Genomic DNA, 18893 nt, shown 5'->3' with positions numbered 1-18893 from the left:
GAAGAACACACGCACAAAGATCCTCTTTGTTATTATTTATTAAAAATCAACACATAATTACATAACACACAATTCCAACAGCTTCTTTGTGGAAAACAGTGAAAAAAAAATGGCACAACGTGGTTGGCAGGTGAACATGTGTGAAGCACCAGACTGTCGCCAGCGTCCCTCTGCAAACTTAATTCAGTGCAGACCGAAGGCAAAAATAAAAAACTGAGTTCATGAAGTGCAAAGACCTTTTTTCCCCCTTAAACATTAAAGATGACAGAAGAAAGCGCACATGGTTTGCAATAGTGACAAAAACAGGATGTAAAAACTTAATATAAGCTGTTGTCCGCTTTTTGTTTATGGAGATCTTAAATGAGGAAAATATGTGGGATGTGGAATGTCATACGTCTGCGACCTTATGTTCATACAGAACTGTTCCCTGGGAAAGTTTAGTGCGTCCCGACACAGCGAGCTCAGGTGCTCAGTCCACATGATGCCAATTGGAATGTGCTCAGGAGGTAACGGTCATACACCAAATATACACACATTGTTTCAGAATTAACAAAAGCTACCCGTAACAACACCGACATTATAGCTCATCGCGCATCTTGTCTCCTTTCGGTTTGACCACTCTGCCGATGTACAGGATGGAGTTGGTCTTGTTGTCTTTCACCAGGAACACAAAGGGGTGATCGGCGTAGAAAAGTCGTGGGTTCGTCAGCTTGCCGGAGCCGTAGACGCTGGTGTCGAAGGGGTTTCCCTTCACGTCCAGCTCCAGGGCCGAAGCGTGGAAGACGTTGGACAGGTACAGGTCCTTCTTCCCGGAGATGTTGGACAAGTCCGCCTTGGATTTGTCCACGGCCTCGGTCAGGCCAAGCTCAGCCAGATGTTTCTGGTAAAAAGACGGCCACAATTCATAAAGGGTTGTTGATTGACTCTCACATTAGTTTCACACTTGAATTCTGTATCAACCATGAAAAAAATGCCACCATTTACCTGCAGGTTGTGGCTGACCTCCAATGCGATTTTGGGAAGAGAAATGGCCACGGCGATGTTTTCCATCTTGCTGATCCAGGTGTCCACCTGCTTCCTGGTCAGGAGTTTCTCCAGGCGTGCCAGGGGCTCCAGGTGGTAGGGCATGATGAGGATCATAGAGGCCTCCTTCTTGCCCAGAGGCATGTTCAGCACAAAGAGGCGGTTCTCTTTGTCCTCGTGGAAGTCGTACAGACCTGCGCAGAGCCGACAGATTGGAGATCTCAGCTCGTTTTTGGCATTTTACTTGGCAGAAGCCGCCATGAGACATTTGAGAAACTCACCAGTGCGATGCATCATGGGAACTCCCACGGTGAAAGAGCGGGTGACCAGGAAACCACGGTTGTCCACCATTTGATCATTGAATGTCTCAAACCAGTGAGCTGTGGCACAAAACACTCGGGTTACAAATCTCAATGGGTTTCAATTATAAACAAAAGACACAATCAATACTCACGCTTGAAATACATGGCGTTGACGATCATGGCCCCATCTGTGTTCTGCACATCCTTGGTGATCTCGGTTAGCTTGCCGTCTGTGGACTTGGCTGCCCACTCGTTGATGGAGTTCACTGCACTCCTCTTGTCCCGGAAGTTGATTTTTGAGTGGTCGTAGTTGTAGTGCTTCTTGCTGTTTTTAACAAAATCGTCAGCAAAGGAGACGGAGCTGGGGCCGTACAGGCGGTTATTGATCTTCCAGGTGGTGTTGCGCGACTTGGCGTCGCTCACCTGGCAAGGAGCAACGTATGACAGGTGTGAATGGAAGCACCGCTGATATCAGGGCTGCTTAGGGCTGGGTCCTCTCATTACAGTGAGGTCCCACATACGGTCTTTAAATATCGTTCCAAGTACCTCGGAGAGCAGCTCGGACAGGCCCGCGTGCAGATGTTCATCCTTGAGTTTGTCGGCACTGAGGACGGTTTTGACCTGGGAGGCGGTTGAGGCCTTGCCACCGAGAGCCACCATGCCCAGAGAGGAGGCCACCACCACCGGGGAGAGGAGGATGTTCTCTGTGTCTTTGTCCTTTGCCATGTTGTGGTAGAGGCTGAATTGAAAATCACAAGAAAGGTTATTTATTTGCTTGTGTTTTTCCAACGGGGATATAACAAAAAAAAGAATGCTTTAGAAAAAAGTGCACCATTTAAAGGACAATTAATCGTAACCACAGTAATGTATAGATGTCGGACCTGAAGGCCAGATTGGCGCTGTGGTCAGCCAGCGCTGTGGCGTAGCTGCTTAGCTTCTTTTCCTCTGCAGAGGCCACGACGGCCAGCAGACAAAAGGCTACAAGGTTAGTCATCCACATCCTGTCTGTCTCCAAAAGCAGCTGCGGAAGCCTGTGCAAAAGGAGCAAAAGAAAGAGGCGGGTTTAATATTTCAGAGCCGGGGCTCATTTGCTAAAAAAAAAAAAATCTAATTCATGTGTATTGAGTACGAGATCGAAGGCACGCGTCGGATTATGGAGAACAGCTTTATATATCAGAAACAAAATAGCAGGACGCAGACTGTGATTGAGGGCAGCTGTTAGAGGGGGGGATTGGCTCGGCCCACACAGAAGCTCGGGAACGCCTCCAGTTTTCCGGCAGACATGTTCCCTGCCACGTCGGCAGCAGCTCAGGCTCAGCTGTACAGCTGCAGCCGCCTTCTGAAATGCGATGCCTCTATTCTCCGCACCTATTGGCATCGATGTTACGCGTTGCACGGCAAATTTAACGACTTTGTGATGAGCCACAAGAATTCAGGGATGCTTTTTTATCTCAGAAACAGGGTCTGTGCCTGCAAGTTAGATCTGACTCGTCCCGTTAGATCTGACTCGTCCCGTAACTATCAAACCAAGGAACAAATGTAGAGGAGTGAAATGAACCCCCTGCATCTCTTAAAGCTTTTTTCATCCTCATCCACCATTCAGAGTTAGTGTTTTTGTCTGCATCTCTGTATTTGTATTTGTTTGTGATACAGCAGAAATGACTTTTCATCATGTTCGGATACCTTGAGAAGTTTTGATCTCTGCAATTTTCATTCTGAAAGACAAGAAGTGTACGTAACAATCTCCACAGAGCAGGCAGTGAAACATTAGACAGGCTCTGTGCTGCCCCATTTCTGCATTTCATGTCCTAGTTTACAGTCCTCGCACTAAAGACATTTATTTGAGTCGTTATTACACAGGTAAGTCCTCCCTCCTTCACAAGCAAACACTTGGATGTCTTTGTGACCCAATGGAGAAAAAGTTCATCATGTCAGCTGTTCAATAAACCAGAAAAACAACAACAAATCACAAAATAACCACACCCGATGTGCAGGTCAGACAGCTGCAGAGATAGAAGAGATAGAAGAGATTTGAAGAGAACGCGTTAAAATGAGGGGAAAAAAAGGAAGCTGCGAAAACAAAGACTCCCGTTCGGCCTCTGCATTCCTCCCTGAAAGGGAAGATGGTTATCTTCTGATCCTTACCTGGCACAGATTCGCAGGGTTTCTCTTCTGAGTAGTGTGCTGTGGATAGTGTGGCTGCAGGAACTCGCCCCTGCTCTTTATAACCCGAGAGAGAACTTTCTAGAAGTGGGAATGGGATATTCAAATGAGGGTGTGCGTGTGTCCTCGGGAAGCTGGGACGTCCCCCTAGAACCCACAGGCTGGAATGAGGGGGGGCTGAGGTTAACTCCTCAGCACTGCTCTGGGCTCAGCTGGGAAACTTCCCTTCCTGCTTCTGCAGAAATAAACTTTGAGCGGAAATCTGATTGCGGGTCAGTCCAGACTGCTCACTCCTCCGCCTCCAGGTTCTGCTTGCTGACTCAATCTCCAACACTTATTTCATCAGATATAAAATACTTTGAACTGAATGATTCTTTTACATAAAAATCAGTTTCATGTAAATTGTTACATAAACACAGTTTTTGCAGTTAATTCGAGCACATGAGGCCACTTTGGGGCAAAACTCCCCTGAAATCTCCGCCGGCCACACGTCAGTGAATGTGTTGCATTGCCTCTAATTATCCAAGAAAGAGGGGCGTGGGTTTTACATTTTGCTGACGTGGAACTTCGAATGGAAGAGTCCAGAACCCTAAAAGCCTCACTTGGTGGTGGTTGCTGCTTCCCAGTAGATCTCCAGCCCTTCCCCCACCTCCACAGTGCCACGTGTGTCCGACTCGGGGTTTGATTGCAGAGCTGCAGGAGGACAGGGCTTCAAAGGAGAGACGTGGCCCTAAGAACTGGTGGTAAACTGGTTGGTACAATGGTCTGCATGGTCATATCAAAGTTGACCAATAGTTATAACGATACTTTTTATTTCCCTGTTTCATTTGTGTTAAGAGCGGTAAATTACCCCCAGTTCTTTATCCACCATAGAGGAAGAGATTCGATGGAAAGATGAGTTGTTCAGCACGTTCAGAGTAAATGTTGACTATTTTCCAACCAAAGGAATTTTACCAATTTTTGAATCCCCAATGCCAACATGGCGAGGGGCTGTTTTTTTCTGTGACTTTTTGGCTCATGCAACCAAAAGGTTCTATGACGCTTTGAAAAATTCCTCCACGACCCTCTGATTTCAAATGACATTATTCACGGTTTGGGGAAGGTGAACCCACCCAACAAATTGCTCTTTGAAATATTTGACCACCCCCCACCTCCCCTCAGGGGGGGTTTGCCTCAACAGTTTGCACAGACATTCCTCAGCAGCCTGAAGGTAACTTCTGCGTCAAACAAGTCTGGTCAAATCTCCCAAAGAACACATTCCATCTCAAAATAGCAACACCAAAGGACCCTCACGGGGGCAGGATTTAAGAAAAAGAAATTCAAAGATTGTATGATTGTGCGATAAGGATCAAACTAATTTCTTAAAAGCGCATAATCTCAAGGCCGACTAATGACAAGACACGAAATGACGCAATACGTCCCCAACAATCGAGACAATCAGATTTATTTTAATGAGAGCGAGCAAAGTAATGAACCAAGAGCAGGATTAACAGACCTCAGAGGGGGGAGGGACTCACGCACAACGGCAGTAATTACTATTTGAGGACAGTAGCCCACTCAACATCTGGACATCGTCAGGACAACCAGTCGTTTTTTACCAGCTGCATCCTCAGCTGGGCCTCTGATATATCTACCTCTATAGATTTATTTCTTACACAAGGTTTCATATATTATGTATGTTGTCTGTCTGCTGGTCACAACCCGCTACGACCTCGACAACGCACTGAGGAGACTCCTCTGGAGGAAGCGACTGCAAAGAGGACTGTGACGCGTAACCGGGGGCGATGCCTTCAGCTTTGCTGCATGATGTAACCTCCTGAGGTCTGCAGGATCTCACTCTGTGCTCATAGACCCACATTGGCCGTGGTGAGGTTCAAGTGGTTATTCCTAAAGCAATGATTTACAATCCTCGAAGTATTGTTATCGTGGTCTGAAATAGATAAGCCCATTTCTAAATGAATTAATAATGGTTTAAGTTTAAAAATTCATACATTTTGAGGCAGACGCACTCAGGTTAATCTGTGGTGGTTTTAATCCTGACCGCCCCCTGGTGGGAAAAGTTTTGAAACTTCCTCCCAAGCTATCAAAGTTTTCTTTGTAGTAATTAAGGTTTTAATTGAGGTCATATTCAGGTTTGTATCATTTCCCATAGGGAAGATCTTTTGTAAATTGTTACTTTGTTTGATGGATTAATGTTGTATTTTTCACCACATGAAGGAGAGAGACATGTAAAAAAGAAGATTTATTTTGGACAGAGAGTAAGGACATACACCAAGTAGTTGATATAAACTCTAAATGTCAAAATAATTACTACAAACAGTGTAAATAGGCTTAAACTGTTTCCCAGACACAAATCCTAATTAATACTGCATTGCATTGTGGGCAAACTACCACTAGATGGGGTGCAAAGAGACCAAATTAAGCATCTAGCTATTCTTGGTGAAAAGAGATAACAGTGACTTCCACTTTGTGTTTAGCGCCTGCTGACAAAAGTCTCTGTTTTTATACATCCAGATCCAATACTTTTAAAACAAAAATACTTACTGGAAAAAAGTTTGCTGAGCGGCGCCTCCAGAAAAGTAGCATTTGTTTCTGGCTTCTACCTGCGGGATCGTGGGAAGCGTTTCACATGAAGGTAGTTCATTTCACACTGACTCCACACAGAGATCTGAACCGTATTATGTTGGATCAGTGGCAGCGCGAGGCCTCAATAACATGAACCTAGCTGTGAAATGCCAGCAGACCCTCTGCATCATAACAAGCTGTGGACCTGGCATTCGTCAATTCCTGCGTCGGCTGTTCTCTTTATTCCGTCTCTGCCCCCCCTTCCGCCTGCACCACCCCCGTTCTGTGCCCTTTCCCGCTCAGCTCTCCGCCCTGCTGCAGCACCACCTGCTGAAGAGGCCTTTGCCTGCTGCCCTAACCCTTCCTGCCATGTGGATTGCGGGTGGCATTTTAAAAAGCGGGGTGGAGAGGATAACATTAGCTCAGCAGCTGGAGCCTCCTGCCCGCGGAGAGAGAGCGGCGGGGAGGCCCCGGCCCGCCACATCAAACGGGGATATGCCACACAGGAAATCATCCTGAGAGGAACATTTCACTTGCTTCCTCACCTGTAGAGATGCTCTAGGAGAGACAATGTCAAGGTGTGTGTGTGTTTGTGTGTGTCGTTTTGACGTGATATAATCTCAACAAATCTCTGGTTGTGTTGAATTTAAAGAGGTGTTCAAAGTGCTGTTGAATATGAGTGTGGTCCCATGCAGCAGCTGTCACACACACACACACACACTTCCATCATATGATGCTAAAGAACCTAGCAACATCAGCATGTTTCCTTGGTGATGATTATGGGGCTCCTTTTAAGCACAACCCCTCTTCAACTCGACACATGAATAGAAATCTTTATAACGGTCGACTTCCGAAAAAAAAGCTCAGCTTTCAACTCTGCATCTGCATCTGCAGATGAGTCACTTCACACACGAGAGACCTGATGACACGTCGAACAGTGCAGACTGTTAATTCAATATAACACCTCGTATAATACGCCTATAATAAATGTGTCTAATGGTTTATGGAAATCACTGGGTCTTTGACCACGCTGCTTTGGTTCTCACCTTTTGAATAAGGATCTAAAGGAAATTTAATATTCAGTCATTGTAATTAGTGATTTTTTTAATGTTCTGTACTCCTGGACACCACTGTCTGGATTTTCAATTTAGAGATCAGGCCTCTTTGGACAGTACACGCTGTCACTGATTATGAGATGGTGTTCCTTTGAACCAAAATCAATAAATCTGTTTTGTTTGGTGAGTCATCTGCTACGTGTCAAAATGATCGAAGGTGACAAAGTCTGAACCTGGAAAACCACAAAATAAACTGTGACCCCTTTGGGGATTTTCAATGTTTACCCTTTTTAATTCAACTTTTATCTGACGCGACGGTCTACAATGATTTCGAAATATAGACGTCACCCAGACGCCGCAACCAAAATAATGACATCAAAAACATGCCAGTAATTTGAGAAAAAGAGCCTTATTTTTCAGGGAATAGAACCAAACTGACAAGAACAGGATTGGTTTGATACAAATAAACCTGCTCCGTGGGACAATCCACCTTCCTACCTCGCATATTATCCTCATGACCTTTAATCTTTATCGTGTGTCAACAAGCACAACAGCCCGTGCTTGATTGTAACCTGAGCCTAATGCGCTTTTATGGGAATAAACATTTTGATAGCGTTCCTGTTACGCTTGCAAACTGTATTTACACGATGTAACGTTCAGGTCGCATTGGAATTTCTCCTCACAAAATGACCCTGTCAGCAAAGCATCCCGACACACGGATTGTTTTCTCACTGCGCTTGTTGGCACCGAACAAATAACTATAATTAAAAACACACACACACACGCGAGAGCCCGTGAACGTGACTGCGGTGATACAAACGTCGGGTGATTCCGCTAAATTTTAAAAGGACGCGGAGAACCTCAAGGCAACGGGACAGTAACGGTTACTCTCGGTGACGCGCTTCTACCGTACCGGAGCGGGTGAACCGACACACACACACACACACACACACACACACACACACACACACACACACACCGGCGGAGTAGTTCACCGTGGTGAATGGTGGGAGGAGTGTGTGTGAGTGTGTGTCTGTGCGAGGAGGCACGCTTGAGCCACAAAGAGGAGCCGGAGAACACAGCGGACGAGTGACCGCGGAGATGAAGCGGGACTTATTTTAGCGCGCGACCGAGGGACTCGAGCGCATCCGGCTGTTTTTTTTTTTTTTTACAATTTATGTTTGTATTTTTTTCTCTTTTGTTTTTCGCTTCGAAACTTCGGCTGTGTCAGCATTTATCGAACACCCACCCACCCTTTCCGTCTGTCTGTCGGTCTGTCTCTCACACGCACGCGTTACTTTTGACACCGCCGTCGTCCCCCGCGTGGCTCCCGGGAGGAGGACACGCATCACCGGGGAGGAAGAAACTTCTTGACCGCTGGCTGAAATCAAAGGACCGGGAGGAGAAGGTCTCGCAGCCCGCGGGCAGGTGAGCGACTGCGTGGTTTTGTTCCACTGCTTTTTAACACGTTTAACCCGTCACCGAACCTTTTCTAGCTTATCACTTAGACACGTTTTTTCTTTCTCAACATGTTCGGTCATGTTAAGTTGACGTTACATGTGTCTGTTTCACCACGTTAGCACATGCTAAGCGTGCTGTAACGTGCCGATGCGCGCTAGCTGATACACACCACACAGTGATCGCAGTGAGTCATATTCATACTTGCAGGTTGGATCTCCCTCACTTTACCCAAAATGCCCATTCAGTGTAATAATACAGGCCATGTGTTTGCTACAGGCTGTGATCTCGGTATTGCTCCCGGAGCTAACCGGTGATCTCACCTAAAGACACGGGACACGCCCATGATGTCCCACTACGAGAATACACGGTTCGATTCCCACTCTCCGTCGGTTTGTCCCTCGCAAATGAACGGATGCATAATGCACAAATAAAGCCCCGGAGGTGGAATGTGATGTGCATTTGTTTCAGCCATGCGCACACGAGTCATTTGTGTCTCTCGCGGAGCACTTTTCCCACGTTAATTGCATAATTGATGACACCGTTCAATTTTCTCCTTTGGAGTTGAGGGATTGTCCCTTTGGGTGTTTCCTTCTTTCCCGGTGTTCTATAAAAGATTGCATAGTGCTTTGTGCTGCACACTTCCCAAGAGGCATCGCTTAAATATGTTGGTGGGAATCCATTTGGTGCACCGTCTCTTACTGTTAGATCCAACCCGGCCGTGTTAACACTTCCCCATCTGACACCATGACACCTCCAATAAAACCAGCCAGCCGCACATTTGTTTGCTTTTGTAAAGGCCTCCAGTTGGCACAGGACATTAATTTGCATCCCGTAGCCATGTCAGACATGTTGAAACCTGTTTGCGTCCTATGGGCTGATTACTCGGGACGTGTCATGGCTTTAAAAGTCTTTAGCTCTTTTCTAAGATGCCTATCAGTGGATTGAAGAGCTTCGCAGTGGAGTGTGCCGAATACTGTGGTTGGTAACAAATGGTGCAGAACTGAACGTGTTCCTTCAAGTGGGGGCTCCTGTCCCGAGGGCGGCCAACCCCAAGAAGATGTTATGTCAGAAAATAAACATCTGACTTTCAGATCGCTCCGGCGGCGGCAGCCGTGTGACTTTGACAAAATGCGGCAAACGGTTGACAATTTTTGAGGTTGGCTGGAGAAACATTTCTACAGTTGTTTAAATTTGCTTGGATTAGAGTAAGGATATGGTTAAAGGTTAAAAAGCACAGCAGTGCTGCGAAAAGACTACGGCTTCTTTTCGAAAGCGCTTTAAACACTGCCCGAGAAATGTTGTTTTAGGGGAAGAAATGGAGAATACAAGAAGATGTGACGGGTTAGAACAGGAAGGAATGCGCTGCGCTGTGTTCACAGCAGTAATCTACTTGCTGGTCACCAACTCTTTTTACACTGTTTTGTTGCGTCAGGGATTCATTGCTTCTTTATCTTTCATCTCACGCATGTTACGGATGATCCTGAAGTGGCCGTTCTCCTGATCAGGCATGTGGAATTGTACAGAACAGTAGCCGACCCGATTGTCCACATGAGAACGTATTGATTCTGTGTCCCCAAAGTTCTGCTCTGGCCTACTTACATAACCGCCACTGTGTGCTTGTATGTTCATGTGCTGTGTCCCTAAATAGCCGCCTCTCGAGAGGAGATGCATACCCATCCTACACGAGACCCAATATCCTGTAGGATATTTGCTAGCCCCGTACACCGAAAGCAACGCATCTGCATGATCCGTCGAAGCTGTGCACAATCACCCCGAGGGAGTGCAAGTCTGACTTGTGAAGAATGACTTGTTGTTGTTGGCTGCTCTGTAGCACTGCGGTCAAGTCCAGGTCTCTGCCTCTCTCTCATGTACACAAACATGCACCATCGCCAGCAATGATAATGAACCTCTGCCGTAACTCTTCTGAGAGCGTCTTCTAATAATTTGTAGCCCCCACATGGAAGATGTGGTTTCATTCGCTGGGGCAACAGCAAAATGTTTAATGCGAAAATTGTAGTTGTTATATAGGTAGCTATATTGAATTCATAGATTTAAGAAAATGTCAATAACAATTATGTAACATAGGCTCAAGAACACTTGAAGAGCCAGTTGGAGAACGAAATGCAGCTCCGGGAGACGGACCAGTGAGCAGCCGGAGAACATGGCGGCCCCCGCAGGGCGAGGTGTATACCGTTTCTATTGCTGCTCATCATTCAGACATGTAGCCGTGATGCCAAGTTGCCTTCGTGCTTGTTGCTGCAGTTCTTGGAACCGTCTTTTCCACTGTACCAATGAAATTGTTGAGTCAAACAAATAAGGGTTTGCTCTACAGGGGCAACTGGTTTGTGGCAGTTCCGGGCACGCAGCAAAAAGTAAAACGGGAAAAGAATACATCCATCACGCTCCGAGTAGAGGTCGGAGCTCCGCTGTTACCAAGCAAGTCCCCTCTGTGTCAAACATGTTTAGATTTGCAATGCATAGCAGATCCTGTGGCCACGGACCAGTTCAGCGTTTGACAGTACGTGAATCTGTGTGAGGACCCTTCCAGAGGGACACTGGTCTCTGACATTAATGTCAAATGCAAGCCCACAATAAAAGGGATGGTGCTTTTCAAAAATGTCATCTTCTCCGCCTCGGCTTGCTTCGTGCGGGTAACATTCCCCGGGCTAATTGCTATCATTTAACCCCCATAGGAACACAGGAGGCTTTGGTTCGCTGTCGCTGCTGGTTTGCAACTTGAGCTCTCTTCAAAGTCCAAGGCTCAGACGAACTGGGAGGTGCACATTATTTTGTCAAAGCTGAGGCTCTGCCTTTGAAAGGAGGCAAAAAAAAAATAGCTACTTGACCGCATAACAAGTCTGCTTGTTTTTCTTTCATCCTCGGGAATATTCCCACCAGTTCAAACATTGACCGACTGAGAGAACGTGAATGTTGTGGAATGAGAATTATTTCACTCCTTCTTCATCGTGAGGTGTTATTGTGTAATTCTCTTAACCGGAGAAGGAAATTCCTTTTTTCAGATTGTTGCTGTACTTTTGCATCCCCGTAGTTGAATGAAGGAAGCCAAATGTTTACAGCACAGTGCGAGTGGGTTCGTGTAATTCCGTGGAGGCACCTGCTCGTCCGGCCCCCCGTCTCCGGTGTGCAGACAGCAGTCAAGCTGGAGGACGGAGCTCGCTGTGATGTCAACTCACGGATGAGGGCCTTGAGCCCTCGTGTAGACACACAGATGGCACCTTGATTTAAATTGAAAAATAAATAAATAAAAAGACTAGTTGCCGTGCGAGGGGCCCCCGGTGAAGTGAGCCCGTGGAGGCGTCCGCTTGCCACACAGAGTACAACAATGGTTCTCTGCATGCCGCGGATATCTCTGTCAGCTGTTTGCTCTCCAGGCCACAGTATCAGCGCTACAGTATCACCTGCGATTAGGAACCAACCCCAGAATAGTTTGTATTGACCCCAACAAGGAGACGGGCGGGGGGGAAGGGGGTGCAGACATTCCGTCTCTGCCTCCCAGCAGAGGGCAGGGAAATGAATTTGGGTCACAGCAGATGAATTTCGTAAAGCACTGGTCCAGGTTGAAAGATTGGACTGCTCTCTGCCTCCGTGACACGTGACTTCACATCACCAGTAAAAGAAAGTGTTGATAATATTTTCATGGTTCACTGGGTGAGGCCTCATAGGAGAAGTACACCCTTTCCGGTATCTGAAATAATAACCAACGTTGTTTCAGGTATCCACAAGGCTCTGGAAACACCTTTTTTGTTTTCTGTATCTACATTACTCCGTTAAGAACCGTCACTGCAGCATCAAGCCACATTCCTCTGTCGAATTCCCGGATCCTGAACCCTCCTTTAGTCCTCGAGGGAGACTCCACTCCTAAGAGGTGGTTTTTGCCTCTCGATGAAAAGAAGTATCTCCACATATGGTTTGACCCTCTTTCACCGTCAGTTCCACAAACCCTTTCTTTGTAGGTGCAGTCTTTAGAATGGACTTTACGCTGGTTACATCTACTCATTAACTGTACAGCAATGTACGTCAGCTCCCTGCTGCTGTCCCATTAATGTGTACTGCTCACCCTTTTGTCATTTATTATGGGGGATCAGAGAAAAGGGAACTCACAGAGTTATACAAATAAATTGCCCCAAAAACAAGAAGTCGATGCGGTGGCCCTCGTGTCTCCGGCCCAGAGGCTGCTTGTGCCTGCAGACCTGCATTCCACCGGGTGCAGCTGCACTTCATCCCCTCGTAACGTGTTTACGTATTTCTGAAGTGATTTCTGTTTTGATTCATGCCTGAAGCGTAACCGTCCGGAACTGTATTTCCAGAGAAACAAGTTATACTTTATACTTTGCTATGAAGCCATGAATCAGACTTCCAACTTATTTCTTCACTCCCTTGATTTGTCCCCAATAAAGTTGGAGGAGGGAAGAAGAAAACAAACAGCTTCCACCCCAGTAGATCCCGTCATTTTTGTTTTGCTCTAATGACGTGTGACAATAGTGGCGCTTCATCTTCCTGCTGTCGATGTTCTAATTTGGGGCCGCCGATGGAGCGAGATTAGATACATTTTCCCTCGGATTATGTCTGACCCACATTTCCTCAGATTGATGGGCTGTCGGCCCCGATGGGCAAAGTGTCCCATTGTGCGGCTGTTCTTCCTTCCTCCACCGCACTCTTCCCACCGTCTCTACCAGATCTGTAGCCCCCTTGGCCTTTGCTGATAATGGGCTCCCTCTCCCCCACCCGCCCCCCTTCACAGCAGTCCTTCGGGCTCCAAGTCACCGCGCTCGCTGCATTGTATGGCACCCGGAGGCTTTACGCCCCCCCCAGGTTTAAACCACTTTGAGACCGTAAGCTGTCATGAAGACTGCTCCACTCATTTCGCCAGAAGAACCCGCCTCCCCCGCCTCCCTCCCCCTCACCCCCAATCATTCTCCAACAGTGAGCCGTTGTTTGTGCTCCATCGAGCCGTCTCGTCCCTTCTGCCGTCTGCGTCGTGATTCCACTGAAATGGTGCTGTTTTTCTAAAGCCTAATTTGTGTCATTTGCTCAAGAAATTTTGATACGGATGCGTCAGTTTCAGGGTTTTCTTTTCGTTTTAATAATCAATAACTGCAAATCCTAAGGACATGAACACCCAAGAGCTCTGTGTAAGTGTTTTGCGCTGCCTCTCTTTCCTTATTTGTCAGGCCAGGATGTTCTTGCACCAGAGCCTCTCAACAAGTATGTGTTGAATGTTCGATTCTATTTCATTCTTTTTTCTTTTTTTCCTTCATCCTGATGTCCTGAGCTCGAGAGAGACACTTCTGCTTTGACGTTACTCGCCATTCGTGCCGCAGCTCTCGTACACTAATAAGAGGAATATTCCTACGGCCACCACGCCGACTTCAAAGAAGTACTGCCGCCCTCACTTTGCCTTGTGGCTCCCGTCAACAGATGCACTTTACACCACAACACACGGCCACCTGCTCCTCCCGGCTTACCTGCTGCACCCACACAAGAGGAAGCAACAACAGAAAAACTTCCAGCGACGGGGAGTGAGAGCTACGCGGTCGCTCTTTGGCAACCACCGGATCACCAAAGGACGCCAGTAAAACATCCGCCTGCAAACAGCCATAAAAAAATAAAACCAAATGCTCTCCGTTCTGTTGTCAGAGCTTAAGCATCTACCAAACGATGAGTACTATGACTACTGTCGCGTATTTATTCATTGAACATTTTGTGCTGGTGTACAAAAGTGAGCAATGGACATAAATGAATGCTTTAAGTTCAGCCTTCTTTGGATTTTGGGTGAAAACTCAATTATTATTTTTTTTCACCACCGCATGGATGTTTAAGAGGTAAAACATTCTCCACCGACGGCTGGTTGTTTGGTATCAGACGTTGGTACATACAAGCTTTACAGCATCCCGTGGGCCGGTTACGGGACACCAGGTGTGTCGTGCGCTGGCAGGGCGGCACAGTCGGTCGCAGTTCTGCGAGTCTAATATAAATTGTCTAAGCCAAACTCTTAAAATAAGACATTTTCAAATTCATTCTCAACAGGCAAAAATCCAGCTAAGAATTTTTTATAGATCAATGGAAAGAAAAAGCTCCCCTCCCTGTCGTTAGCCAGGAAGCAGCTCGTTCTGCGCGGTCAGTGCGTCTCGCTTGCTTTTTGCTTACCCGCTGTCAGCTAATTAACTGCCCCCCCCCCCCATCCTACAACATTGTGTGAGCGCAGGCTGCTAATTATAACGCCCTCCTATTTGTAGCAGCACAAACGCAGTGGAAGGAATGGCCGTGACCCATGCGGGCCCCTGACTGAACGGCTTGGAGACGGAAGATGGTTTTCCTTTCTTCGCTGCCTCTACTCACCTTCCCTCTGATGCGTGCAGTCGTTGTCGCTAACTGACGCAACTGATCGGGACCGTTCGAGAGCGCTCTGTGGTGGGACTTAATGAACACGGGATGAGCAGGAGCTGTGGGCTGGAGGCTGTGGCCATTAATTCGTGGCTTTCCACCACAATGACTCATGGGAGTGCTTTGATTACGTTAACTTGTGTAACGCTGCTCATGTTTTATGCATTCGAGGTTTGATGGAAACATGGCAAATATTTTTTTTTTTTTTTGGGATGATGAGAGGCGTTCTGCTTTGTTCTGCTGTGTTTATGCTTCACTGCTAAATAGTTTTGTGAGTGCGTCTTACTTTGTCAAGTGGAAGTTTGTTGTTGTCGAGATCTGCAAGGAAGAAACCTCTGTCTGATGTTTTTAGAGAAAGTATTAGTATTAGAAATGGCCGGATGGCGTTGGTTCTTCTGGTCATTCTTGTGACAAGTTATCATACGGTTAGAAATTTAGAAATTTGACTTTTCGTTGGACAACCTCTTGCAGGGAGGAGACTGGGTGTTTAGTGGTTAAATCCTCTGCTCATCCACTTAATGGTTATTTTGTGTTATTTAGGATCGTCAACACATAATGGGGGAAACGGTCTGCCTATTATTTTCGTCACTGTCCATTTAAGTGGAAGCTCTGAGGGCCTCCAAAGTAATTACGCTAATTGCCGTGGTGGACACAAAGGGATCAGACGCTGACGCTGCTATAATTTAATGTACTTTCTGCAGTCTGACTTTTTGGAGAGCGTATACCTCCCTATTTTTCTTTCTCCATCTTCTTCATGAATAAATGTAGTTTAACCAAATCATTTTCTTTACTTGAGCAGTGGTTATATGTCGCTCAGTGTGCACTCTTGTACGTACATACACATACTTATGAACCATTAAAAACACACTGGATGTTTGGTTTCCCAGGAAACTGACCTGGCTTTGCTTTCTTTAGCTTATGTTTCCATGTGACGGTGAGAAGCTTCTGCATTTGTGTTTGTCTTTCTTTATTATCTACTTGCTCCTCTCCGTCTACAAAGCTTGTATTTATCTACAGCAAATGGGCTCCATCATCCATGTGTCACTAATTAACTCCCTCACAAGCATCTTTTGATGCTGCGTGGTTTTGCCAGGTCTCCATCACCACTTGCAGAAGTGATACATATCTTAAGATATTTAAGCGCTGTATTTTTTACTTTAATTATCTAAACATTTTACTGCCGTGTCGGTCAGCGTCAAAGGCGTTCACTTCTAATTTAAAATGTATGATATTTGAACAAAAACATCTTGCACTATAGTATGTATGTACATATTGTATTCATTTATCTATACACCATTTAAGTGAACCGGCTTAGTACCTCTCTAATGGGTTAGCAAACGACCATTTAAAGCTTTATAGCTCTGGTGGAAAAGCCAGTCCACTCTCCTGACATTACATTGGGATTGTGTGCTGGTTCTGAAAGCATTTATCATTTTAGAAGGCCTTCCTGTTCCCTCGTTGGAGCCGATAGTCGTGCGCTGCGAGGCCTCTACCTCGGTTTCCTGGTCAGGAGAAGACACTGTTGTCTGCAGGGAAACTGCTGAAGCATTTCCTCCCTCGCAGACCGTTTTTCCCCTTTCTGCGACCTTTTTGATTGGAGGAAACGCGGCAGCAGAAAAGGGGGTGACGGCCGTCGCTGGGTTTGCACGACCCCCTTTTATCTTCTCCTTTGGTTCAGACAACATGTGACAGACGCACAAAACGTACTTGTTGACTTCTGTTAAATATGTCGATCCAGCCGACGTGGTGTAAGTGGTGGTGAAAGGCTCCGCACAGAAGAGTTTTGACGTTAAACTACGCACAAAGACGGGTCTTTTTCCTATTTGTCCGAATTTGTCGAGCGAGTGACCGTGGCAGTACAGCCGAGCGGTGGTCACACTTCTGCTGCATCTACTGTGGTGCGTGTGTGTGACATGTGTCACATGCATTTTGGCAAAAATACGACTGCAATGATACGAGTGCCGACTCTTGGATGAATATGAGCAGAACTATACTGCTGGTGCTGAATTGAACTTGTTTCTGCTAATTCATTGCAGTTTAGTAAAAGATTGAATTGTCTCCAGCGGCTGGGTCATTTCGCTGATAAAGGGATTAAGCGCAGCACTTTTTATTGCGTCTTTGTGCTGCTCGGATGAGGGCCGTAACAAATGAATTACATCGTCAAAAATTATGTGACAAATCGGCGACCTCGGTGCTGCTCTTCCACATTAGGATAATATTCCACTTCAAATAGTTGAAGAGGTGTTTGTTGTTCCGCCCAATGAAATTCTAGCAGCGATGTGTTTTAGACTTTGAGGATGAACAGAAGCTTTAAGAGGTAAACCTGTTTGGACATAAACCGCAATGAGGCCTTTAGCCATAAAGACCCGGAGGCATTGCTTTGGATACCGGTTTGAACATTCTAATTTGTCTACAAGTGTCAACATGACGTGCACAGAGCGGTTGTCACTTTGCCCGGATGGTGTGCATGCCCAGACCCATTGATATTTGTTTTGTTTTTCATCATGTTATGAGCTGCTGATCATACGCAATCATCATTGACAGGTATTGTTATTAATGTGGAATAATCCAATTTACAGTCATTTGGGATTCAAACTACACCAGCAGAAGCGTCTGATGGTAATTGGCCGATCACAGATGAGCTGCTTTGGGTCAAACTCAATAAACAGTCGGCGGGCGGAATGCAGAGGAGGTGGAACACACTGCCTCAAATACCGGACTCAAGACGGCGAAGTCTGTGCCTGCACAGCCGCGATCGACATGATTTATTCAGCAGACGCATCAGACGGGCTTCCTGACGACGCCAGAAGTGATAGAGCTCCTGATCTGATCAAGGTCTAAATCCCTGCTGGGCTTCGTGACAGTTTAATGAGGACATTAAGTGATAGTACGGCCTCCAAGTAAGATGGATTAATGATAACCCACAGTTGTGTATTGGCTTTGCCCCCCCCCCCCCCTCCCCCCCCTATCAGTCCGTAGAAAACGCACAACAATGACCATGTGGTTCTCATTGCCGCCACCCGGCTTGGTGCATTGTTGTTTTCTCTGTTACATTGCACATTATTTGTAATAGCAGCTGCGTTATCTGGTTCATTTGAAGTGTGAGACTTTTTATTTGGAGGCGTAGAATAGCGCTGCCCGTCACAACCTTTTTGCTGTCGTGCGTGGGCGGGCGCTATTCTCGATGCCCTCGGGTCAGGCCCGCCCTCCGTTTTACTAATAACAGGAAGCAAGGCCACTGCAGCAGCTGCTAATGAGCAGCTGCTCAGAGCCTCAAAAGGCCTGATTACTGCGGGAAGAGTAGTTAAAATGCATAAATACTCTGAAACATCTCATGTAGCCGTATGAGCTGTGCTTCACAATCCGCAAGCGATTGATATCGTGGGTTAAAATTAACCCGGGAAAACTTGTGTGTTTGCACACTTTAATCATGTTCGTTAGACTCTCACCGGTGGAAAGATAGAATTAATTATGCTCTGTTAATTTATGTCTTTCATATCAAAAAGGATGCGCTTGAGGATTGATCTGAGGCAGCGCAGCAAGCATCGTGTCCCCGGAGATGCGAGAACATAATACAGTTATTGTTATTAAAGCAGATTGCAGAATCTGCGTGCTGAATCAGCAGGCGCTCGATGGGTGCACGGAGTTATAACTCTGATTATTCACAGCTCCCTACTTCTTGCCAAGGTCGCTAACCGAGCATTAGACAGGCATGAGAGGGGAATGGTTTAGTGTATCACATGATAAGTCTGCTTGCGTGTTTTGGTTGTTGTTTTACTACTACAGCTGTACAAAGCAGCCCACGTTGTGGGGTTTTTTCCATGCTGTAGGTTGAAGCGTTTTGCTTAAATGTCACCGTTGTGTAACATCCTTTTGTTACACCTGGCTTTTCTTTTCTTTTCTCTTTTTCTGGGCGTGA

The 18893-nt window shown here is 46.3% G+C and overlaps 2 protein-coding genes across 7 annotated transcripts in view; one reads left to right on the top strand and one right to left on the bottom strand.

Moving 5' to 3' along the window:
• Positions 1 to 22: 22 nt before the first annotated feature.
• On the bottom strand, positions 23 to 3698 carry serpinh1b (serpin peptidase inhibitor, clade H (heat shock protein 47), member 1b). 3 transcript variants are annotated; one of them, XM_040186132.2, is made up of 8 exons: positions 3471 to 3698; positions 3009 to 3040; positions 2207 to 2356; positions 1872 to 2064; positions 1478 to 1748; positions 1305 to 1403; positions 985 to 1217; positions 23 to 880 (listed from the first exon to the last, which is right to left on the bottom strand). In XM_040186132.2, exons 3-8 carry the CDS (start codon positions 2323 to 2325, stop codon positions 578 to 580), a joined length of 1218 nt encoding a protein of 405 aa, XP_040042066.1. In that variant the 5' UTR covers positions 2326 to 2356; positions 3009 to 3040; positions 3471 to 3698; the 3' UTR covers positions 23 to 577. The 3 variants fall into 3 exon arrangements, with proteins under 3 accessions (XP_040042066.1, XP_040042057.1, XP_040042048.1); XM_040186123.2 differs by lacking the exon at positions 3009 to 3040 and having other exon boundaries at positions 3471 to 3677; XM_040186114.2 differs by lacking the exon at positions 3471 to 3698 and having other exon boundaries at positions 3009 to 3328.
• Positions 3699 to 7951: 4253 nt separating this feature from the next.
• Positions 7952 to 18893, top strand: part of gdpd5b (glycerophosphodiester phosphodiesterase domain containing 5b) — a 30017-nt gene continuing 19075 nt past the window's right edge. For all 4 annotated transcript variants that reach the window (XR_013468597.1, XR_013468596.1, XM_078108188.1 and 1 more), the window contains exon 1: positions 7952 to 8536. The gene's annotated coding sequence lies outside the window, so the exon portion shown is untranslated. The remainder of the gene's footprint in view (positions 8537 to 18893) is intronic.

This window comes from Gasterosteus aculeatus, chromosome 1, assembly GCF_964276395.1.
Source record: "Gasterosteus aculeatus chromosome 1, fGasAcu3.hap1.1, whole genome shotgun sequence".
NCBI lineage: Eukaryota > Metazoa > Chordata > Actinopteri > Perciformes > Gasterosteidae > Gasterosteus > Gasterosteus aculeatus.
Note: the sequence above shows the minus strand (reverse complement) of the source record. Positions and strands in the feature narration are given on the sequence as shown.